The sequence below is a fragment of the Triturus cristatus genome, chromosome 2_1, assembly GCF_964204655.1.
Source record: "Triturus cristatus chromosome 2_1, aTriCri1.1, whole genome shotgun sequence".
Lineage (NCBI taxonomy): Eukaryota > Metazoa > Chordata > Amphibia > Caudata > Salamandridae > Triturus > Triturus cristatus.
Window position 1 is genome coordinate 586,430,360 of NC_140581.1, and position 26,137 is coordinate 586,456,496.

The following is a 26,137-nucleotide window of genomic DNA, read 5'->3' on the forward strand; positions in this document are numbered from 1 at the left end:
ACCACCCCCTTTTGTACCGCCAGGTTTTGGGTAGAGGCTCTACCTTGCAAGTCAGAGGTGATACTTTTGGCTACTAAGAACCATAATTATGGCTATGCTTCACTGGCGATAAAGGAGAGAAAACTATTGGGGAAATATATTTTCCAAGTATTTCTGTGTAGCACTTGCTTTTAGCTACCACAGGGAATTTGTCAGGACTTTGTCACATCACATTGTTTAAATGATATTGCTAAGCAAACCTTTTCTATCCTGTTGCACTGAACCATAGCATGGAAATTGTGGGAAACTACTAATAGTTTGCCCAAATTTCGATGTCAGTCAGATGGACTGTTGCAGGTCAAAGGATGGCCTGGGTAGTTCACAACACCATCTGCATAGAAGGTTTTCTGTTCGTTCTCAGATTTAGAAGAGGCACCTAGAAATCATGCTATCTCTTACAAAACCTTGATAGGCCATTCATTATGTGCTTATAATCTATTTATTAACTTGGTAATTTTTATTTGCCACTGGTACCTTCTCTAAGATCTTAGAATACCAATCACGCATTCACTGTTCCCGTAGATAGAAAAGGCAGTAAAACAAAGCTGAAAAGAAGGACACAGAGCAAAAGAGAAGTACCAGAAAAAAAATTGGTGGACTTGGCCCTTTCTGCAGGGTCATGCCCAAACGTTTTGCCTTCACCCTGCCGTATTCGGAACCCGTTTTAGCTAGCTTTTAAGTTTCTGCACACTTTACCACTGCTAATCAGTGCTAAAGTGCTTGTGTTCTCACCTTTAAACATGGTGAAATTGTCATATACAATGTTGGAACAATTAGTTTACTTGTAAAACACTAGCAAAGTGGCTTGTAAATGAAATGCTAATAGTGGGCCTTCAGCACTGATGGTGCCAACTACTTAAGTAGCCTTTTAAGCATGTTTTAGGCCTGCCTTTAGATCCTGTGTGTACAGTTTTAAACTGCCTTTTCAACCTGACAAAATAAACCTTTTGTGAGGCCCAAATCGTCCTTATAAGTCATCCGTAGGGTAGGCACTGGACTGTTCATAGGCCAGGGTCCAGTGTATTTAAAAAGTTGGACATGTCATTTTAAGTTTTACAAATCTTGGTAGTGAAAAAACTCAAATGTGTTTTTCACTACTGCAAGGCATACCTCTCCCACATGATAATGTTCGGTTAACCTATTACATTTAATAAGTAATAACTTTCAATTGGGAGCAGGTAGGAATATCGAGTTTAATGTCTAAAGAGTTGTAATTTAAAGCCCCCTTTAAAGGTAAAGTCAGATTTTCAGTCACAATTCTGAAAACGCCACATTTAGAAAGTTGTCATTTTCCTTTCTCGCTGGACTTCGCATCGCAAGCCCCTTGTCGACGTTTGGCCTTCCCAAATGGCTCTGTGCCATTTTTCTGTGTTCTATTTCTAAGCAACCATCTGACGTTCTAAACAAATCATTTTCAATAACTGGTGAAAGGTCTTTGGAAGCTCTAGTGCCAGAAGAAGGCATGTGTGCTGCCTTCATGTGGAGTTTAATATAGCAGTCTCAGTCAACCAACTGCCAGATACAACTAGTCATGTGACCCAGGGTACAGGCAGCAGAAACCAAATTGTTGGGACAAGAAAATGAAAGTGTAGCTGACAGTTGGTCTTTGTGTATTTCTCCCAGATGAGAGAAAGTAAAGATAGGTTTTGGCAGGATGGGCCATCTCTGACTTGATGAGGGAGAGGAGCTGTCAACTACCTCACTTGCACATCACAAAGGCTCTGTCAGAGCACACTCACAAAGGGTTTTACACTAATCTATTGTGACCCCAGACAAGCTAGGGCCAGGGCAGAGAGCCAAGAAATTCCAAACACCTCTGGTGGTGTAAACCTCCAGAACCACCTTCTACTTCGAAGTGGGCACCAGAAATATTGGCCCCTCATATCCAACTGTTCAGTACACCTCAGGGCCTGTGGAAGACTCAGAGGGACTGCTGTGCTGAACTGCAAGCAGGACAGATACTCTGTTGCCCTGCTGCCTGAAAGAAAGGACTGGATCTTGAACCCAGGCCCACCGGAGTGACTGCAAGGGCTTGTTGGCTGGCCTCCTGAGCCCCAGGTACAGAAAAGGCATCAACCATCTTGAACCCCGCACCTGCACTCTGTGTGCTGTGAGTCCTACCAGTCAAGCACAGACCAACACTTTAGGTTTGGGTGTAACAGAGAATGAAATTAACAGCTCTGACATTTTCATACATGGTGTAGACTTGCAACAAAAAAATCTACTGAGAAATAGGATACTGCTGCGCGAGAAATGTTAAAACCCATTTTCTGCATTAATGTATCAAAGTGAAAGCTCAAGGTAACATCAGGTTAATTGGCTGAAAGAAAAGACCCAGAGGACATTGTAATTGAAAGGAAAGTTCAGATGGTTCACCTACCGATAGAATTATGGCCATGCACCTCTTTGCAATAAGACATAGGGAGTTATGCATAGATCAAAATTAAAATACGTTTATTCAGATGAACCCTTCGTCAGTCTTATCCATTTCTGCAGTTGTGGGAGCAGATGAGGTTTAAAAAATCTCCAAGCAGAAAAAAACAACTCATGGTTCCAGTCTCCCACTATGGCATTTCAACGTTATTTATGAGGTTTTCCAGGCTTCAAACGCCAAGTAAGATCGAATATTAAGGCGAAAAGCCCTGGCAGAGAATGATACCTGTATTTACTTACAGCTAAAGCGGTGTAAAGTCTCTCTGTGTAATCAGAAGAAAGATAAACGCAGGAAAGAACATTGCTGCACTTAAAATCAAATAAAAGCTAATATAGAACACTGAATGTGTAATGGCATACATGTGCGAGTCACACTTACATGAAAGAGCTAAAAAAGGGGGTCAGGGCATTCTCAAGACATTTCAAGTTTCAAACTCGTGAATGCACATCTGTTGCTCAGCTGGGTTTAAATTGTTTTAATTGGCTCAGATTAATGATGCAATTTTGAAATACAACATTTTACAGCACAAGAGGAAAACTGAAAATGCGCGACTTTCGAATAAAACCTGCAAAAGAAACCCTACTGTTAATTAAATGCATCAGTTTCGCGACACCTTACATTTCTTCGTTTCCAGAAAAAACTCAATGCTTTGGTGTGGCCAAAAAAACGCGTGCCCCTCTTTCTTGAGCATGTTCAACTACATAAGACAAATGTTGAGTGGGCAGCATTTTCTTCCACAAATTAAGACAAAAAAAAATCTTGCTACACCAGTCAGCTCAATTATTCACAAAATAAGTGAGCTACAAAATCTGGCCACTCCGTCAGCTGTGCTAGTTTATTTTAGCGCGTGCTGTAAAGAGATAAGAAGTTCCGCCATCTTATATTTCCACTGACATAATTGGGCATGCGTCCTGATCTGATTTCATATTAGTACGAGGTGCAAAGGGCGACAAATGTTTCGCTAATATGGCCCATTAGACAAGCAAAGGAATTGGAAAAGTATGAAATCTGAGAACGTCGAATCGAAAGTGTGTGGCTTTGAGGTCGAGCCAGAGGGGAAACGAACGTGTTTGACGACCCCGGGCACTAAACTCACTGACAAGCAATCCTAATGTACTCCATGTAGATACTCAACTCGCAATCAATAGGAGAGTTACATTATCTGGCTGCTACAGCTGTGTACGAGTCTATCATATTACCCCCTCCTGACAGGGAAATGTTCAGACAGATTGCACGTGTCCTGATCCCTTCTCGATAGTCGAGGCGCCGCGCTGCTCGTTCAATATTAAATGTAACGTGGCACGCCTCAGTCTACAAGTTGTGAGAATGCGGCTTTCAACAGTGTGGGGGTGATTGTGAAGGATAGGGCTTGTCTGCCTGACCCTTTTCCTGACAGGAATGCCTACAATAGGAGAGTCGTGAGTGTATTTTCCACTGCAACGATCGGGATATGACTGAAATGGAAGAGGCGGGAAAGATGAAGGCTACCAACAAATCCTTCCCGCCATCAATGCAGAGACTAATCTACCCCGAAACTTGAACAGGTGAAACAACATGGATGCTGCTGACTGTCAGTTTTCCAAAGATTTGCATTACAAGTTAACAGTACTTTCAGATTCATTGGAAAATACAGTTTCCGGACAAATCTGGAATTACAAGGGATGTGGGCAGACAGCATTTCCGGTCTTTTTTGGGGACATTTCAACAGGTGAAATTTTAAGGTCCGATGGTATATAAATGAACAATTACTGTGGGAATCGGATGCTGTATTCTCAATTTCCATGGTAATTTCCCATTTGTCAGGAGACTCTTGGGAGGAAAACTTGGAGCACCACAGTATTCATGGCCCACCGGCAATGTGGACTTTAATGGCTATGTAGCACAATCATAGGAAACCAGAGTACCTGTTACACAAAGTGATATGGAGGTTTTACTCCAAGACAAATCACAAAATATTTGAGTCGCTTAAAAAACAAGCTTGTATTTTTACAGGTAATTTAGGCAGTCATCATAATAACTCCCAGAGACATACAAAATGTATCACATTATTTTTACTGCTTGATTTAAGATTACCCTTTATGCCACTATGTTTTACCATCAGCAATTGATGAGCGCTTCCTGATGGTAATTTCTAATAACTGAACAGGTTAAAGAATAAAAAGGCATAATGTCGATGCGGTCTCAGTGGCACAGGGTAGGATGCTGGGGGATGGGTTGGTGGGTAAAATCACATTAAAATTCAGATATCCTGCAGCGCATCAGGAGTAGAAGTAAAACAATTTGACTCAAAGAGAGAATAAAACTCAAATTTAAATTTCAAATTATATTTAAACTGTAGAAAGAAAGTGAAATTTGTCATGAAAAGCAGCAGAATTATTAACCAGTAAATATAATAGTAGTGGAGCGGAGTCCCTGCTTATTTTACCCCATTCTAATAATAATAAAGATATTTACTACACTTATATAGAAAACTAACAGGAAGGTCCTCTTCAGACGCTAGTAATAGGTACTATTATCCGCCAGCTCAATGATAACCAATGAATAACGAAGGACTCTACCAGAGCCACACCAGTATCCCAGGGCGTTCTCGCAGGAGATTTGGTAGGTGCAGTTGCCTACACGTATGGCCCGATTCCTACACTTGTCTGGGTCTTTCATATTCTACCTAAAGAAAACCCTTTCCAGCTTAAAACAATGTGTCATGTTCAGAAAGGGAGGAGTCTTCCATAACCCTGAACTTTAGGTACAAGGATGATGATTACCTAAACTATAAGATAGCATGCACACATTGAAGTCCAATGACACCACATCATTCACTGTTGCCCATACAGACTCCCGCTTGCTTCTGAGGGGTTAGAGCAAGGAATGAAAACTACTCATGTACTTTTTTTTGGGGAGTCACAACAATAGCTTTAGCTCATGGCAGGAAGTCTAGGGGAAAAAATAATTTCTAGAAATATCCCCGTTTATTCGTACGCCACTAGTGTATATCACCACCAAGGGGTCAATATGCAGATTTAGAAAATGGTATCAGTGCACATTTTGCCACATGTTCTGAATATAAAATATATTTTCCATATTGAGGAATACTTTTCCTTACACCCCCTCAAAATATAGTCGTCTGTGCCCATTCTAATTTTAAATGCACACAAATTCATACATTTCGTGGTGTACATTTAAATTGCTCATTCAGAACACCAAGTAAAAAGTTGCAGTAATACTGCAAGGGAAAATACCAATATCTCGAGGTTCCTTCTTTCTCAGCTGAGGGTTATTGTTAGACCGGTCATCCTTAGGGTGGGTTTCTCCCAAACTTTTTGCCTGCTTACCTCCTCTTTTGCTGCATCTTTTTGGTGGCCTTAGGAATCTGAGCACTTCACCACTGCTAACCAGTGCTAAAGTGCATGTGCTTCTCCCCTAAACATGGTGACATTCGTGTATACCCAACTGACATATTTAGTTTACTTGTAAGTCCCTTGCAAAGTGGTCTACCGAATACCCAGGGCCTGTAACCTAAATGCTACAAGTGGGACTGCTTTCCTTAGGAAGGTGTTAATTAAGTCAAAATCTATGAACATGGTACACACAGAACTCAAGTCACATCATAAGTGTACCCCAGTAGTTTCTCATTTCAATTGAGTGTATCCTCAAAAAGACACATAAGCACCATAAATAGCTTCAATAGTGACTGTTTAATATCACAGTTATTAGAACAGATCACTATAGAGAACGTTTCAAAACAGAAAAGAGGGTTGCTCCAGGGGGGAGTGTGGAAAAAGGATTGTGCTTGTTAAACTACTGGGGTACACATATGATGTGACTTGAGTTCTATGTGTACCATGTTCATAGATTTTGACTTAATAAAGACCTTACTGAGGAAATTAGTCTAGGACTATTGTTTTCTATACGAAGCATTACCCAGGTCCATGGACTAGTAAGGGTCACCCCATTATTTTGTAATGGTACAAGCGGGACTGCAACACTGATTGAGCAACCCACACAAGTAGCCTTTGAAACCTGACTCAGGCATGCCATTGCAAGGCTTGTGTGTGCAGTTTACTGCCACTTCAACTTGGCATTTAAAACCTCTTGCCAAGCCTTAAACTCTCCTTTTGTTACACATACGTTGACCCTAAGGTAGGCCCTAGGTACTCCTAAGGGTAGGGTGCTGTGTAAGTAAAAGGTAGGACATGTATTTTTAAGTTTCACATGTCCTGGTAGTGACAAACACCCACATTCTTTTTTCACTACTGTGAGGTCTATTCTTCTCATAGGCTAGCATTGGAAACTACTTAATACACTTTTAAGCTGGAAAGGAGTAGCTGCATCATGTTTCACATCTTTGAAATGGTAATGATAATTACTCTTTACTGGTAAATTTGGATTTAACATTACTATTTTAGAAATGTCACTTTTAGAAAGTGGATATTTCTCTACTTCTACTGCTATGTGTGCCTAGCAACCAGTCTCCACTACACGTCTGGGGTGGGTGACAACTACAATTTGTGCATTCCCTCTAGACAGCCATAAACACAGGAAGGGTAGGTGTGACTGAGAACTCATATGCATTCATCGGCATTCTGATATGTCTTAATGGGCAGGAAGAGTGGGGGAGCTGACTCACCTGAATGGGCAGTGTCCTGTTCCCCACACAAAGGGCTGACTACCCCCTACTGATAGTCTGGAGCCAGGGCTGGGAACAAAGGGGGACCTGTGCACTTTAAGGGCCTGCTTTGAAGTGACCCCCACTTCAAAGGCACAACTGGGTATAAGTACTGGGCCTCTGACCCTATTAAGGCAGTACACTACTGGACCTGTGAAGAACTCTGTCAGGAGTAAAGACTGCTGTGCTGCAAGGTTTATCACTCTGCTTGACTGTTGCTTTGGAAGAACTGTTTTCTGCTTTGCTGTGCTGCCCTGCTGCCTGCTAATCTCTGCCTTTTGGAGGACAAGGACTGAACCCATCTCACTTGAACCCAGAGTGACTCCAATGGCTTGCCCCCGGTTTTAAAGTCTCAGGACCATTAAAAGACTTCCTTCAACACTGCAACAGCACGTGGACTCTGCCATTTGCAAGTCCTGATCTGCCACTGATGCCAATCCTGTCCTGGGCCCTTGAAAGGTGACTTCTGCTGTACTGAACCATCAAAATCAAAGCAGTGACATCTTTGCGCCGATCGGAAATGAGCATTGCCCTTCGACACTGACGCAGGAGCTGATCGACGACATTGCTTCAATAGACTGCGCAGCTCAGCGAGGACAGACAGAGTGGCTCGGGGACGACACAGCGCCTGCATCATAAACGGGTTCGTCGACGAAGCCTTAATCGCCTGTGTGGATCAGAACCGATGCATCGAGTCTTTGACGTCAAGGCTTCCTTCATCCAAGGTCATTTTGCAGCATGATCTGTGCGGGTCCTGTAGCTGGCCAGCCCTTCATCTCAGTTGGCCTGAACTTTGGCTTTACCCTGGTCCAGCGTGGCATCAAGTAACCCCTAAGCGTTAGTTGCTTCTAATCGTTACTTTTTGATGTATGCTTTATAAATTGATAACTCAAGTTCCACTTATTGTATTTTTGTTGTTTTGGTCTTGTTGTAGTCCTAACATTATTGTCTATTTTTCTAAAGCTGTGTGGTTTCTTTTTATGGTGTTTTTATTGTGGTAATGTGTGTGTGTGTTGCACAAATCCTTTTCACATTGACTCTTTAGACAAGCCTGATTGCTCTGTGCCAAGCTACAAGAGGGTGAGCACACGTTATCTTTCACTTTGTATATAGCTTACCCTGACTAGATTGGAGGTTCCTTCTTGGACAGGGTGCATACCTCTTCCAACCAGAAACCCCAGGTCTAACAATTATAGTGTTCTTACGAGTTATGTCTGTCAGAATGAGGATAGCACATTCTGTGTTTTCTCTCATTTCAACCTGCAAAACTAGGAATATTGTGATTTTCCAAGCACAAACTTATGGATGATCTTAAATGAAAGAGCGGTGCATTAGTTGTTTTGTTTGTAAGCCTTTAGATTCAGCACAATAAATAGAGTGGGCTTTGGCGCTGCCTAGAGGAGTATTACTCTCTCCCCTCAGGTTATTGACTTTTTAGTGTATCGTTCCACTTTATAGGAATAGCTATAATCTGAAAAATAAATTATCACAGAAACAAAGATATCTTATGCATGCATTGTATACAGAAAATAACAGTTTTTGTAGTTTTTTATGCAGTAGACACTTTTACTGTTTTTGCCAGGACTGAATTGCAAATCATAATCACCAGTGCCCTTACCGCCACCATTATGATCACCTTTGTACCATTACTACCACCATTACCACCACAGCATTTTTGCATATCTGTGCTTGCATGCTTTAACACATGGAAGCCAGACTTAGGACCTTATTACAATAGCGGTTGGTCAGACCACCACCTGCTATTGCGGTGGTCAGCAGACTGGCCGAGAAGCAGGCAGCGGTGTGACTGCCGCATCTTGATATGACTACCAGGCTGGTGCTTGGAAAGTGGCTTGTACTGCGGCTTGTACTGCGGCCAAGGAAAGCACCTCCTGCATGTCAATGGGCCGTGTGCCATGACCATATTGTGCATGGCACATGGTGCATGAAGGTGAGAGGGGGCAGTACATGTGCCCACAAGGCCACTTTACAGTAGCCCACGACAACCGAGGGCCCTGTTTGGGGGCCTCCATATCCCTCCCCAACAGTCTTTTCATTGCGGTCTTGCACCATGATAAGGCTGTCGAAAAAGGGATATCATAATCCAAACGGCGGTGCCTTCCTCTACACCACCTCCATTCAGGGATAAGACTCCGACCGCCGCCTCCTCTGGATCTCTGATCCTGTCGGAGGTGGCTATCTTCCCTCCGACCATTGTGGGTCCGACCGCTGGAATTGTAATCTGGCGGTTGGACTGTTGGCAGTCAGATCACCACCGATGGCTTGTTGGTGGTGGTATGACCGCCATCGCAACCAGGCCCTTAGTAACTTTGCCACTGCTTGTTCGATCTTGAGGTCCTGTATCCTAGGAATTGGATTACATTTCCCTTTGCTTTCAGCAGAGATGCTGAATTATCAATGGAAATATGTTTTGAGGTGAGATTAGTGCAAAGATACCCTTACGGGTGATAGTGCACTTTACACATACACATAACTTATTCTACAAAGCCAAACATGCAGTACTGTAGAACTGGAGAGAGGATGTAGCCTTAGGGCTAGAGCGGTCGACTTCGAAGCTGGGGAACCGGGTTCGACTCTCGGCAACGACGCTCAACATCCTGTGATTCTGGGCAAATCACTTAATCTCCCTGTGCCTAACAAAAATGAATGTGTCCAACTGCAACGAATCTGGTGCTCATGTGAAGCGCTCTGATACCCAATTTCTTGGGTCTAGTTCGCACTATCCTTCTGATTTTGCATTATAAGATAGGAGCCCCTTATAATTTAATTAACTGGCATATTACTATGTTGAAATTAACCTTTTTTTAGGCTATCGACGGCTATGTTGCGTTAACTCAAGGATTGGGACGCATTATGCATAACATTTTATAAAGACACGGAATGGGATCTCACCCGTTAATGTTCAAATCAAGAACTAGGTCTCTTGGACCAACTTTAGTCATTCATGAATAGGGGTATCAGTCTGACCTTCCTAAGACCTCCTACTCAAATGTTTGTCTTAAACTCCGCACTGAGGCAACCACAGTGGCCACTGGCAGTGACGCTGCAGATAACAACAGACAAAGGCAGACAAAGTCTTCTCCTTGTTGGTACCATCCTCAGCAGAGCCCGCACTACCCTTCCCATGCCAAAGAAGAGAGGTGCCACAAAATTGCCTTCAAACCCACTGCAAAAAAAACGTGGACCTCCATCTCCAGTTGGGTCGTAAAAGACAGCCTTATTTGTCGTCAGTTGACAGTTGCGAATAAAGCAGCTGGTGTAGTAGGCCCTGGTGACACTGCTCTGCTACTTCAAGGATAGCTCCAACTTTGCTAATGGAGCTCCATGACAGCTATCTGTTTGGTCGATTACACGCAATTCATGTTTTTATGGCTGAGTTAACAGCAGACGGTGATGATTTAAGACTATGTTCCAAATTGGAGCAATTGCAGTGTACGTCACACCCGCGTCAATGATTGCTGTATCATTACAGTAGCAAATTCTGGTAAACATCGTTCACCATGCATGCCATTACAACGCGGTCATTAAAATGACTGCGTTATTACATCGCATGCTATTACAACGCAAGTTGTTACAATGACTTGCTGTAGGGGGCAGAAGGTGTTGGATTTAAAATCCCTACTGTTGCACAGGCTGGAGTTGGAATAGTAAATTATACTATTGCAAAATCCAGCGCCCCCCTACAGCAAGTCACTGTAATGACTTGCGCTGTAATGGTATGCAATGTAACACACGGTCGTTGTAATGAACGCGTTGTAAACGCATGCGATGTAACATGGCATATTCGCAATTTTTCTGTAGCACCCTCAGCTACGATTTTGGGGGGAGCACGGAGGAATGAGGCCTATTGTTCTCAAACAGTTAAAGTTTAATTAAACAATATCAATTTGGTAACCTAACAGCAATCTTCACAGCTCCTCACACCTGAATGTATCCATTCCATCCTATATGCAACACCGAGACAAAAAGCACACTGTGCAACACAGTAACACACTTCAGAACATGTCTTTTCTTACTAAATATATATATATATATATATATATATATATATATATATATATCCATGCTCGTGCTTGGTTGGTCGTTTGTTTGAAAAGCACTCGACAAGCACCACGGTGTTCCAAGCATCACCTTTATTAAGCGGAAAGGAAAACGTCTCTCTACTGCTTACACAGTTCCCACTACGTACGCCGACGCGTTTCGAGGCAATCCTCTCTTCAGGGCTGGTAGTGGAAAAATGCACCTCCGATCACTCCCCGCTGAAAGCACCATGCGATATACCATGTGGTCGGTTGTCACCTGTGCGATGAGCAAAGTATTCTGGGCAATGTAGTGTCGGCTTTGAATAAGAGTGCAACTTCCTGCTGAACGGAGCCCCCAAATGAGCCCCGGCAGATTAACGTAGTCCTCAATTCCTTGGTGTTAGTCCCCAATTAGAGGCCAGCAGATGTTAGCCCCTGGGGCCCCCAGGTTCTCGGGGTGGTGCTCTTCGACGGCACGACCGCCGCCAATAAATCCATGCTCGTGCTTGGTTGGTCGTTTGTTTGAAAAGCACTCGACAAGCACCACGGTGTTCCAAGCATCACCTTTATTAAGCGGAAAGGAAAACGTCTCTCTACTGCTTACACAGTTCCCACTACGTACGCCGACGCGTTTCGAGGCAATCCTCTCTTCAGGGCTGGTAGTGGAAAAATGCACCTCCGATCACTCCCCGCTGAAAGCACCATGTGATATACCATGTGGTCGGTTGTCACCTGTGCGATGAGCAAAGTATTCTGGGCAATGTAGTGTCGGCTTTGAATAAGAGTGCAACTTCCTGCTGAACGGAGCCCCCAAATGAGCCCCGGCAGATTAACGTAGTCCTCAATTCCTTGGTGTTAGTCCCCAATTAGAGGCCAGCAGATGTTAGCCCCTACGTTAATCTGCCGGGGCTCATTTGGGGGCTCCGTTCAGCAGGAAGTTGCACTCTTATTCAAAGCCGACACTACATTGCCCAGAATACTTTGTTCATCGCACAGGTGACAACCGACCACATGGTATATCACATGGTGCTTTCAGCGGGGAGTGATCGGAGGTGCATTTTTCCACTACCAGCCCTGAAGAGAGGATTGCCTCGAAACGCGTCGGCGTACGTAGTGGGAACTGTGTAAGCAGTAGAGAGACGTTTTCCTTTCCGCTTAATAAAGGTGATGCTTGGAACACCGTGGTGCTTGTCGAGTGCTTTTCAAACAAACGACCAACCAAGCACGAGCATGGATATATATATATATATATATATAATTGAGCGAGTAGCCTCTCCTATACAGATCTTTCCCCCAAAATCATATTTAACAAAAAAAAAAAACAATGCACAATTTTCAAACTATGCTGGGAATTTGCTAAAAAGGCCCTGTCCATGCGGATTTCCTTTCACGCCTCCCGGTTATCAAATAGCTTATAAAAAGAACATGTGCTTTATTAAATCAAGCGAGATATTACTGGAATGTGGATCTAGCTGCTTAATGTCTTCAGGTGGTTTGTCTTTAATTCTCAATTGACAGACTAGCGACCCCTGCAGGGGTGTCACAGGCCGAGCACCAGGCCTTGAATGGCCCTAGTGCCAGTGAATGCCCCAGGCCTTGAATGACCCTAGTGCCAGTGAATGCCCCTGGCCTTGAATGGCCCTAGTGCCAGTGAATGCCCACACAGGCTTCAGAAAATGCACCAAGAGCTGTTCTTCCGCGCCAAGGCGAAAAAGTGACCACTGTCTGCACCAGACCCTGAAAGAAAGACATTTTTCATAATCGTCCAACAATCTCACAAGTGAAAACATATGCACAGGCTTAGGCAAAGCCTGCCAGGGGTCTCTGTTGAATGGAAAACAGGTGCGCTAGTTCTGTGCCATGTAAAAAACCCCGGCACCCCCACCAAGTTCAAAGGTCACATGCCTAATAGCTGCCTTGTGGTAATCAGGGAAAGCTAAGACTTTGACCATGGTGGAACATCTGGGACATATTTTACATACTTACAACAGATGCTTCAGGTTCAATTAAAGTGAGGCTTTGGCACTTTTATGAATCTTTTTTTTACTTTTATCCCATGGGCAGACCCCGTGACATGACCTCGCCATTACAGCACATGAGAAAACAGTAAAGTAATGAAAGCGAGAGGTCAGTACCTGCTGCTATTGGCCAAGAGACGTTTGTTTTCCCACAAGATGCCATTACTCACAAACTTTCAGAGGCAGCGCAAGCACATGGCTGAACAATAAAAGCGGGCAGCGCACTTTCTTTCACTTAGGCGAACAGCAATATAAAACTCAGCAGCTGCACGCAGCAGATGACGAAGGGTGATGGGAAAAGCGTCTGGAAAACAAACAGCCAAGGTATCCGCGTAACAGGTTTTCTTGCAAAAAGAAAATACAGGTCACGTCCGAGTGCTCCTCTCTGTGGCCAATTACATGTCAGGTCCGGGCGGATGCTCACTGCGCACGCGCTAACCTTTGGGTAGTGAGTAATAATTAGCGGATGCACAATTTGCATCCTGTTCTGAGTTGCAGACTTTGAAACGGGGTACCGCACCAATTCAGAATGTTTTGCATCCTTTTGAGGTGCGCAAAAACAGAAGAGTTCGCTGATATTACTTCCTGAAACAAATCTGGGGCACACACTTCTGCAACAAGTGCAGTTGGTGCCCAATTTGTAATTCCATTTCTGGTGCCAACTGGAATTTGCACATCAAACAAGAATAGCTGCCCCATTCTAATCGGGCCCAAGATGGCATTTTCAACTATGTGGTTGTGAAAAAGACTTCACTTCTCTTCGTTTCCCGCGGCAGGGCTCGTTTACAAATATTTTCTACAAAATTAGAAATGCCCGCAGCGTCACAGGTTTAATCTTAAAATGTGAGTACATTTCTAACTTTTAGATGATTTGTAACAATTTGTACACATCAGATTTTCATTTGTACTCCCAGCCACAGGTTACAGGATTGACAATGCCCAAGATGTTGTATTACGGGCATTGGCATATGGTTCTTAACAGTCATTACAAATGTTTAAATGCTGCTGTATATTACTGTTATGGTAGGATCAAGCTTCTGGAGTACTCCTCCACAACCATGGCAGGAGTACTCACATGCATAGAAACCATGCATGAAGAATGTATTACACCAGGCAGAAACGTTTGTATAACCCAATTCTAAATAAAATGTACAACTGCAAAAACAAAAATCTCCAAGTATAAATATGTCTTCTCTTGCCGAAACTTCACCCCACACAACCCTGCTAAATACGGGATGCGGTTCGATTCTATTCCACAGACTCCTGTACATAACTGGATTAAATCTGTGAGTACTTCCAGGATGGAAAACTACCTGCAAGGGGTATGCAAACACCCATTACCTTTTTGGATATTCACTTACTTTTGAAGCCAGAATTTCCCAGGACAACCTACAAACCCACTCTTAACCTTAATTTGCGACTGTGAAAATTCCAGCACACTAGCAGAATTTTGCAGTCACAAATCCTATTTACAAATGTAAAATTCTGCCAATAAAGATTCTTTCAGGACTTATAGCATTTTAACTTCTTACATTGATTTCTTGTGCACGCTTAATATTACTAGTCTAACAGTCTCTCAAAATTGGACTGTCTATTACTATTAGTTTTTTTTTCTTTTTTTTCCCCTCCATCGGCAAAATATTTTTCCAGGCTCAGAAATCTTTTCCAACACATCTTTGAAATTTGTGGGAGCTATATGTGGTTCCCACTCTAGAAACACACACATTGCTACCTTTTTTAGGAGTAGATTTACGTGGCTGTCCAAGTGCAAATGTCCCAGCAAAATGTTTGTGAATACTGACAGCACTCTAACTTTTGGGTGTTTCAAGCATTTTTCCAGGTGAAGAAATCTTTTCCCATACACAAATTTGAACTATGAGGGAGTTATAGATTATTCTCACCCTGGAAACACTTTACTGCTACCTTTGTTAGAAGTAGATTTACGTGTCTTTCCAGGTGCTAATGCCCATGCAAAATCTTTGTCAATGCTGAAGGTGTTCTGACTTTTGAGTTTTGCAAAGAATTTGCCTAGTTAACCGCTACTCTTTTCTAACATTACCTTTTCAGTTCACCACCTCTACTTTTTAAGTTATAACTGAGGGAAATCTGGCACAGCGTAGATTTTTCCCGCGCCGTAAGTGAAATTTGGGTTGGATTGGGAGCTCCTAACAGCAAATCCAAATTCTTGCAGCCTAACTGATGCTTAAGTGTATGAATCATTTTGTGAATCTGGCCAGGTGTGATTCTTAATGCGGTCCCCTCCCTTTTCCTTCAAAGTGAAAATAAAAACGATTCTCAAAATGTACAAAGGAGTAGCTGAATTTATACAAACATACACTTGCATCATTTACAGTCAATGGAGAATGTGCAAATCCTAAATAACATAATTACTGTGATATTTTAAAGTCTATTTTGTTCGTCTCTTAAGTTATATGTAGACTGTCAGCCATTTTCATTTTTATTAATAAGGTACATTCAGCTGCGGCCTTGCGGGTCAATAATACTATGATTACAAAAAGTTAAAAGCCACAAAAGGGCATTTAAACTACCATTTCACAAGCGAAAATAAAGGTTAAAATGAAGGCGGCAGAGAACAGCCTATAAACTCAAGAGCAGGTGCACTAGAGAACCAAGGGTAGGGAGGCGGCACAGTTTACTTGGGGTACACCCAGTGACCAGAGGCCTGGTTGGCATCGCTTAGATGGCATATGAGAGGGGGAGCCTGCACACTATTTTCATTTACAATGCGTGGCTGATAGGTCCCTGAAGCCAAAAGAGTGATAAAACAAATGCCAAGGGCGTCATGTAGGAATGAATTTCAAGCCTTGGAAAATTATGAAAGGCAAAGTTAAAATTAAAAAGCTTGAGTGATCCTCTGTTATTCTGCACCTGATCTCGCAATTGCGCAAGCTCTTGTCGACTGTTTTTTTCCATTACAAATGCATCCCAACTTACACTTAACCAGAATGGAAATTCCCTGTCCTCACTTATCAGAATACAAAATCTCTACCCGCACTTATCAGAATGCAAAATCTCTACCCCACCTACCAGGAAGCAATTTCTTTGCCTACACTTATTAGAATGCAAAATCCCTAACTACACTCACCCGAAAGCATATTCCATGCCCACACTTACCAGAATGCAAAATCACTGCTGCGCTTATAGGAATCCGAATTCCCTAACTACAACAGAATGCAAAACCCCTACTTCCACTTACCAGAAAGCAAATTCCCCCCGACTACACTTATAAAAATGCAGATTTCCCAGCTACACTCACTAGAATGCAAATTCTCTACCTACATCTACCAGAACACTAAATCTGCAACTCCAGTTACCGGAATCCAAAATTCCTACCTGCATGTACCAGGATACAAATTCCCCAACTACACTTAGCAGAATGCATTGAACGGATTGTAAAGGTCTGGATGAGACATCTGCCCCTGAAGTGCAGCAGCAGGAGATCTCTGCAGTAGTTCTGCAGAGACAAATGTCACAGTTCAGTGAGCAAGGTGGTTTACAATGCTCCCTGGATCCACTGCTAAACATATATTTCAGATTGTGTTTCCTTTTATGTAATTAAACGAATTTGTATTTTTTGTTTGTTAGCTAACCATGACCTTCCAAACCCTGATGCACTGGAAGAAATGACGGAAAACAAATGATGATGGCACCATTCTGATACAGCTGGTGGTTGGCACGCTCCAGATCACAGGAACTGTCCGCGCATTATATGGGGCAGGCAAACACCTCTGCGCAGAAGCTAGCTTAGCATGGCCCCAGGGCCAATTAGAGTTAGGATACCAGTTTCTCTGGCAGTCAGACACTTGGCAGGGGAACATGCCTTTTACCTGGGAGGGGACATTCCTTCCCAACAGGTTGTCACCAAAATAAGGCATGGCTAGCAGAAATGCTTACCAGCTCTCAGCCCCTCTAGAAGGTGCTATGAAGGGGAGCATACTCAATGAGTGTCTCTTTCTGTTGTTAAACTAGTTCACACTACAGAGGAAATACACGAAAATGAACCTTTTGGATCAACAGCTTCGATGAACCCAAGACCTTCCAGAAAATTATACTGCAGTATGGCTTTTGTGACAGACTTAAAGGGTGAACATCAGAAGACATCTGCTCCAGAATCTGCAGAATCTTCTCTTTTCTATATTTGGTATTGTTTACCCTGCTCCCTAAAGTTCTTAATATTTCACTGTATTTGCATCCAGCCATTACTTTATGCCTCCACTCCCGCAGCTGATTAGTTGTCCTTGCTGAAGGCGTGGTCTGGCGCCAGCCTAGCAGTCAGACTGTTCACCTGATTGCAGTGCCTGTGAAAAGTAGCTAACATTGCACTTTCCTACATGCAAATGTTGTCATTTCTTTCTACAGTTTTGCACCCCTGGATAACATGAAATGTAGACCTTGACTTTAGTGTTGCTTCTCCCTTTTTTCCTCCAACCTCTCCTTGTTTTCAGTCCTCTGTACACCTCTCCTCTCTGTGTCTCATACATGTGTACCATAATCATTTGCATGAACTCACATGGCCCCCACTAATGATCTCAGGTAAAGCTCTTAATGTAATCTACCACAAAGAAGCTACAGCAAATGCATGGGATGGTTTCCTTGAGAGCACATGAGTGATCCAAATAACCACTGGACTAGCCACTAGCCTGTGCCCTGGAGCAGTTCGCTGCTCAGCATAAAGTGCTTTAATGCCTCGCCAGGGTTAGTAAGCACTAGATGCAATTACAATACATGACAAACAGCCATGAAGGTTGCTCCATAGCTCAGGGGGTAGTGTACATGTCATGTTAGGGGGGGAAAGGCCCTTCGCCCGCCCGCACTGAGTTCGTTTTCAGTGTGACTCGAAGGAAGTTTGCGCAAGGGCATGGCCTCCCTGCTGCTCACAGCGTCCAAACCCAGAATCAAGTGCGGTTCACCGAAATTAGGCGGAATGCTATGATCAGCGGACGCTAGGTGGTATTTTGCTGCAGGCGGACAGCTGTAAAAGAGCGCGGCCTGCTGAGGACGGTGCCCTTCCGGTGGCTCTAACCACCGAGCAGCATCACGCGGGAAAAAAAACGGGTAATAAACGAAGGCAGGGGAAGGAGCCGATCCAGGCACAGCGAGAGGAAACACACGCTCTTTACAGCAGCATGTCTGACCTTCACAATAAATCACCATCTACGTCCAGGAGTGTGCAGGGCTTGTATCATTTACCATTAACAACAGCGTGCGCGCCGCCGTTCTGGAAGCAGAAATTGTTTCAAACAGAATGTTCTAGTCCATCACCGCCCCTCGCGGCCGGAGATGTTGAATTTTGCTAAAGAGGCTCTTGCTCATGTCTAGGCTACCTAACAAAAAAAAAATGTCTATTAAGGGGATTACAAATCACGGACAATTTTTGACACTTCTAATGCTTGCTGCTGGCGTGTAAGTTCTTGCACTGTATATAACCATGCATCTTTAGGAGAAGAAAAGGTCAAAGCTATAACTTAAGGTACAGTTTTCGTCTCTTAAATAATGAGATTCCTTTCAGTCTTGCGGCGCGCGCGCGCGCGCGCGCTGTGGCAGGTCACTGTGGTTTGCAGTTTTGTAGAACTGCTTAAAATGCCCAAATGTCTGTGAGGCCTCTGTGTCTGGCTGCTTTCCACCTGCTAGAAGTCTATCTGTACAGATACCAGTTTACGGCTGTCCTATCTTTTTGTCCACGCACAGATAATACAAGTTTGTACAGTATCTGCTGAAATGACCGTAGGCACGAGTAAATAGCGAGTTAGCCTCACCCAGTGAGTTTGCAACAGTAGCCTCCTACAGACCTTTTGCTCAATGGCCCTACAGTTGATGTTGTTGTGGAATAGCGGAAACCCTGTCCCTGCAGGTGTAAAACATAAATCTACATGCTTTGGTAAATGTAGGGAAAATACATGCTAAATATTTGCATGGGTCACGACATGACGACTGTGCAGAAAATCGTACATTGGTCAAGAAAGGGTGGGACCGGACAAATTGTTGCACTAGTCAGGACAGGACCAAAGATAGAAGGAACAGATTGAAAGGTAACGGAAGGAGTGCGAAGAAAGGCAGTCGGTTGTATGACAGTCAAGATCATGAAAATATCCTGTTGCTCACGTTTCCAACAGTGGATAACTCAATGGAATGTCCAATTGGAACTGGGCTGGTGCGGAGGCAAATTTTGGATGTTACAAAAGGATAATCTGCGATGAGGCAAGTTTGATTGCCCGTCAGTTTGTAGATAGTGAGAAATAGGTACTGAGCACAAACGTTTGTGGAAGAAAAAGAATAAGGAAGTCTGTTATACCTGACAACCTTAGGATTGTCTTCCACCAGACCTTTTGCCTTCTCCCCTCCTGCAATTCGTTTTTGTTGCTTTTAGGACTCTGTGCACTTTATCACTGCAAGCTAGTGCTAAAGTGCTTGTGCTCACTCCCTTAAATATGGTACAATTGGCTTATACCTAATTGGCATATTTAATTTACTTATGAGTCCCTAGCAATTTGGTACAGCATGTGCCCAGCATCTAACAAGGGAATGAGTGGGCCTGCAGCACTTTTTGTGCCACCGACTTAAATAGCCCTTTTATAACGTGTGAGGTCTGCCATTGCAGCCTGTGTGCAGTTTTAAACTGCCATTCCGACCTGGCAGAAATAACTTTTTTCCCCAGACATATACCCTCCTTTTTAATGGATATGTCACCCTTAGGATAAGCCCTAAACAGCCCTTTGGGCAAGGTGTAATGTCCTTAAAAAAGCTGAACATGTACTTATAAGTCTTACATGTCCTGGTAGTGAAAAACTCCTAAATAATTTTTTCACTACTGTGAGGCCTACCTCTCCCATAGGATAACACAGGGGTTACCTTATTACATTTAATAAGTGATAACTTTTGATTGGGAGCAGGTAGGAATGTCATGTTTAGACTCAAATGAATTGCAATTTTAAACCCCATTCAATAGTAAAGTCAGATTTTAAGTTACAATTCTGAAAATGCCACTTTTAGAAAGTTAAACATCAACAGAATACCCAAGCTGATAATTATTTAGTCAACTCAATTTTTTCTTAAAGATCAAGTAATTTAATTGTCTTAACCTTAGTTCTGATTTTAGATTTTTTAGTATTTAATTATATTATTTAATAAAACCTAAATATCAAAATTGAATAAGTTAGTGAAGAGGTATCAAAACGTCTTCTAAAAAAAAAAAAAACAAGAAAGTGTTAGTTGACTGCTGAGGCTTTTTAACCCTCAGTGCTGAGCCCTTGTTTTATGTCTTACTTTCCACAAAAAGTGTCAAGTTTTACATCCTTTTCCCCCCACAAGTTAGAGGATCTAAAGATATCCATGGTTATGGATTTAAAGGAATGGGAAAAAGTGATGTGAAGAAAGTGTACAGTTTTTTCCTAACATTACCAAGAAGCTTGCTGTGCTAAGATCATCCTCTGCAAGCTTTCAGAAACAGGCATAGGTGGGAAAAACTTTTATTTACAACTGTTTGTGCATTTTTGTAAGTGTGAGCCATTTTTCTTTCTATTTTTGTGGGTTCTAACTACCTACAGTTCTCAACAAAAAATCTTAATTCAGCAAGGGGTCATTTGTATAGACCATTCAAGGTCCTTTAGAGTGTAACAGCGGCAATAAAAAGATTAGGAAAAAAAGAAATAGGAGGCAATGTTTTCTTCTGTAATTTTTTGATATGATGCTGATTTACAAAATTACTATACCATTATGCCCATCAGATCTTTCTGGCTGCAGGGACTATAGCATTTGTTTGTGGCTTAAACATGCGATATCCAGAGGCAGCAACTGAGCTACAGCTTATAATGATATTTCATTGTATGCCAACCATGCATCAATCCATAAATAAAATTGTAATTAATGAAAAATTGTTCTGAAGAAAACCTCTGCATTCTTTAAGTGTGCCCTTGATACTGAGCTTTGGAATAGTGGTTATTTGTACAACTCTGTAGGAGTAAATCATTGTGAAAACAAACTTAAAATCTGCCTGTATCATGTTTATATACTCCTATGTAAAGCAGAGTAAGTAACCTCATAGGTAACCCTGAATGTACTCACCATTCAATCAAAGATGGATGTTGTTTTATTTTAGCTTGAAGCTTCCTGTAACATGTATGTTTGCAGACGTTTTTGGTGTTATTAGGCCTGGAAGCCATAAGGTGGAGAGATGTACCTTACACATTTTTGAACAGCGTAAACTTGTATTCAACCCTGGCAATTGAAGTGGATTTTTGTGAGCATAGTAAGTATTTTGTATATGGGTGACGTCTTCTGCTCAAGACCATTTGGAGGTTACTGGACGAGTGGGAGGTGGGAGGGGTGCTCTGGGGTACCCACACGTGGGCGGGACTCTTCAGTGCTTATGACTATAATGGAAATTCCTCTACGAGAGAACAGGAGTTACCGGTAAGAAACTATTCCTTCTTTGTCCACAAAGACCAATGCCAATTCAGGGTACTACCCTGGGATCTAGGGGTCATGGACTTGCACAAAAGGGTAGGTTTGCCTTTGCGAATCAGGCAATCAGAGCTCAAAAACCACACAATAGACCCAATAAGTAAAACTCTATCCCAGTGCTTTTCTTTTTGAAAAAAGAAATAGTTCACATCAAAATGAAATACAGTGCATAAAGAAGGGGGCAACACTACTGGCTCCCTGTGCCTTGTTCTCCCTAACTGCCCTCCAATTTCCATGAGCGTTTATGAAGGGAGTTCTGTAATATATCCTCCACTCTGACTCATCTCAAACCTCATTCTACTACTCTCTCCAATGCACTACCCTATTTCTCACCCTATACCGCTTTCAATTTATCCTCTACCTCCACACTCTCATTTATCCCAAACCCCCATACCACTACTATGATCCCCAAAATAACCCTTTCTAGACTCTTTCCTCCTCTACCCCTCCTGCATCATGTCATACCTCTTTTACTATTCAAATCTCCCAAACAAGAGCCTTTCCAAACCCTTCCCTCTGACTCTCCACCTCTGCTTTAATCATCCCCAACCCACTACTACTGCTTTGAACCCCCAAAAACCAACAAAAAAAACTTTCTAGACCCTTCCATCTTCTATTCCCCTCACTATTCCTTTTCAATCTAAATAACAAACTAACATGTCCACCGCTCAAAATACTTTCATATTTCCCTATACTAATTCCTCACTAATCCTGTTTGGATTCTGAAGTAGCGTGCTACTCGCCGAAAAGTGCTTCAACACCTCATCAGGGGTAGCAAGCGCTATATAAATCTAAACCCTTCCCTCTTCCATTCCTAACAGACTAACATATCCACGCTCAAATTAATTTCATATTTCACTATACTAATTCACCACTAATCCTTTTGGGTTCCAGAGTAGAGTGCTACTCGCCAAAAGAGCGCTTCGACGCCTCATCAGGTGTAGTAAGCGCTATATAAATGCAATTACAATACAATACAATGCGATTCATGAGTTACAGACTCCTCTTTTTATGTCCATCCCATCCCCAATCTTGGTCCTCTGTTAAATTGCTTAGATACTGAAGATGCTGGAATACACAAACGTACCTTGTTAGTTGTCACTAAGCAATGGGAAATCTTCTTCACACTTCAACGAGATGGTGGTCACAAATATAAAATAAAAAAATCTAAATTCTACAACCTAATTCACAGACAAGAACTGGTGGGATTTTACGTTAGTAAGGTGCACTTATGAAACAGAAAATTTGCTAGTGTGGTGGAATTTTCCCATTTGCAGGTTTAGAGTTAATGGTGGGTTTGGTAGCATAACAGTACAGCTGGCCATGCGCAATGAAGTAAACACCCACAAATGTACATTTTACAGTATTTGTAATCATTTTGCAGGTAATTTCCTGCCAAGGAAAAATAATTACTCCTGTGAAAGATAGGCTGGTGCTACATCTAGTCTACTGCAGGCAGGTGCCATATTGCTCCATCACAATAGTCGGCAAGAGTGCGTAACTTTGCTATGAATGGCCTAAAAAGTGGCTGTGTTGCTAGGGAATATGGAATGTACAAAATACAATAGCTATTTTTGCGCAGGGCACTGAAATACGTAGTACCAAAGCTGTTTTTCCAAAATTGGAAAGGTTTGGTAACACCCAATATTTACCCGGAGGAGAAGAAAGTTACCTGTTCAGATGCATATTTAAACATCATTTACACCTATGGAACTTTCCACATTGAACAAATAATTTCATATGCAATGATTACTCGATATGTTAGAGTTGACTTCCTTGATATAAGAAGGTGTTGTGATAATGATGGTATACAGTAACATATAGTTGTGATTTCGATTAAAAGACTTAAACATGAAAAACAGATACATTTTAGTATACTCACAAAATGGGAACAACATACCTCTACTGAGCATCCCTAGACCTACATATCCCACATAGATCCTAAGCCTGAGAAAGTCAAAACATCCTGGAATCTAGCTTAGCAGCCTAGCAACTTGAGAATTTACATTGCAGAGGCTTGCTTTGAGTGTGTAGGTGGGCCACTGGGTGTAGTACTGGGGTGTGAGGCACCAGCAGTTCCCATTCTTATCTACTGCCACCAGCTAGGACACTACTTGGGCACATGGAACTCAATTGTCCACAAAGTAAGGCATTCATAACCAATCCTGCTGGAACAGGGCCATTTGCGGCTCCTCTCGGTAAAGCATAGTTAGTGTGCAGAGGTCGTTGCATGTGTCCTGGTGTCAGCAGACTACACTGGTCCCCAAGGGTGGCGATTCACTGGGTTGGCCAAGACCATGCTATACACTCAAGCATAGCTGCTGAAACCCGATGACATCCGGATTCCACTCTATTCCAGCACTGTCTAAAAGAAGATATGTCCATATATATTTTTTCCCTTATATGATCCTTTGTTGGTGCTTGATCATACAACTCAGTGGTGGCACCAATTGCTACCAGCCCCGCTCTCTGATCGAAACTGCTATGCAACGGCCCCTGGCCCTTCTTCTGTTGGTGATCTCAGAGAGTATAATGTAGCACGCCTATTAGGGACAGTAAGGGTTGCAATTATTTTTTATGTACTAAAATGGCAGGCTTCACTGAGACTAGATACACACACATTTTTAAACTCCAACTCAAGAAGGAGGTGTGTCCTGCCCACAGGGGTAGTGACGCGACAGCTCTATAACCCGACATTTAATGGAGCCCTGCTCTGATGTTTCCCTCACGGCTGGGAGGTGCTGCAATATTTATTCTACATGCTCCCTGCCAGTGTGTGTGCACTTGCAACTATAGTACAGGTCTTAAGTGCCAAGACATGTTTACCACTGTCATGAAAATAAATCTGTAGGTGCAGATTTACTCCTGTCCTTCACGAGCACGCCCCGCCTCTCATACCTCGCATTGCCTTCCTCTCTCCAAACACATCGCATATTTTTTTCAAATACTATTTTTCCTGATCCAAAGAGCCCATTTCTCCTTACTGTTGGGCTCCATTTTCTTTCATTGCCATGACCCCTGACCCCGCACTGCGGTTGTTGCGAGCTGTGATGCATCCATTAGCAGAAATAGCCCAATACCTTAGTTCCTGGGCTTGCAAAAACAACTTTTTATTTGCAACGGTTTCTAAAAACTTCTTTAAAACATATCTAAATCACCAACTGTACTACTCGTGGCTGTATAATATTTGTTCATTTTGTTCGATGGCCGCACATGCTTTTGTTAAGTTGCCTCATGATTGAATGTATCATTTATTTACTTGCATAGGGGTAAGGATCCGTGCCCTGATGTGGCCTCCTAGATGCTTGTTGGCATGGTATAAAATATGCACATATAAAATACAGCACATTACCCAGACAACTTGATAATTCTGTAAACAATAGTGGTATTGATCTGTTTAACTGTCTGGAGAATCGTACTAAGACATTCTACAAAAACACATCACCAAACAGAATGCCAATGATCACAGAGGATGTACCCTTCTTCCATTTTAGGATGTACACTGAATAAATATAAACAAAAGCTCGGCTTCCGTTAGAACGCAGCTTGATATTTTTGCACCATTTTTCCTTCTCAAGTACACAGCTATTTGTTAAACCCAAGACAGGACACATTTTTGTCCTTCAAAAAATTGTTGTCACTGCAGTTATCTTCACCACAGCCATCAAATCCCAGACAGGCCGAATTATTTTTGTTCCTGGCAAGAAATATTTGACCCAGCTCTGGACAAAAAAGAAAAGGATTTATTGCCCTCTATCCCTTCGTGCAACATTCAGCGGCATTGTTAGGATGATAAACAGCTCTGTCCAATTTTCTGGGCTAAAACACTTCAACTCCTTTTTTTAACTGTCTGTAAAAACAGTGTCAAGTCTAAATTCTCCCATCCCTTGGTACCCAAGTGCTAGGAAAGATAATTACCTTGTCATCTCTGTCATCCTCTTCCTCCTCGCCCTCTAGCATGTCCTCCACTACCTGCAGACAGAAACAGGAGTAGGTGTCATTGATTTAAAAAGGAGAGGAGTTGTGCTCTTGTCACCTGTAAACCGCTTTCAGGAGAAAATGTTATCAATATGGGTAATAGGCACACAGTAGAAAACGCACACAATACACAAGGGTTGCTTATGCCTCTAAAATCGTGAAACTCAAGCAAGGGTTGTTTTAAAGTTATCTAATCAGGAAATATAGGACACCACTAGAAACAGGAATGAGGCCACTATAACTATACGTATTTGTATTTATAGTATCGATTAAGTAACAGGAACATAGACAGGTGGAGAAGATGATTTGCGATTAATTGTACAAGGCAATTAGAGCACCTTACATTTAATATTTACAAACTTCATATACAACAGTGAAAGTGTGTCCCAATAACAAATTATTTAGCGCAACTATACTAATAAACACACAGTGTGGTACAACATGTGTTACATTAGTGCAAAGGTAAAATTTAAGCTTATTA

General features: G+C 42.4%; 1 protein-coding gene across 10 annotated transcripts in view; it reads right to left on the minus strand.

Annotated features, from left to right (window-relative positions):
• The window catches only part of MCTP1 (multiple C2 and transmembrane domain containing 1), a 2,372,456-nt gene that overhangs the window by 194,131 nt on the left and 2,152,188 nt on the right, over positions 1 to 26,137 (minus strand). For all 10 annotated transcript variants that reach the window (XM_085632490.1, XM_085632489.1, XM_085632491.1 and 7 more), the window contains one exon: positions 25,597 to 25,650. In XM_085632490.1, coding sequence (XP_085488616.1) covers positions 25,597 to 25,650 — 54 coding nt within the window. The remainder of the gene's footprint in view (positions 1 to 25,596; positions 25,651 to 26,137) is intronic.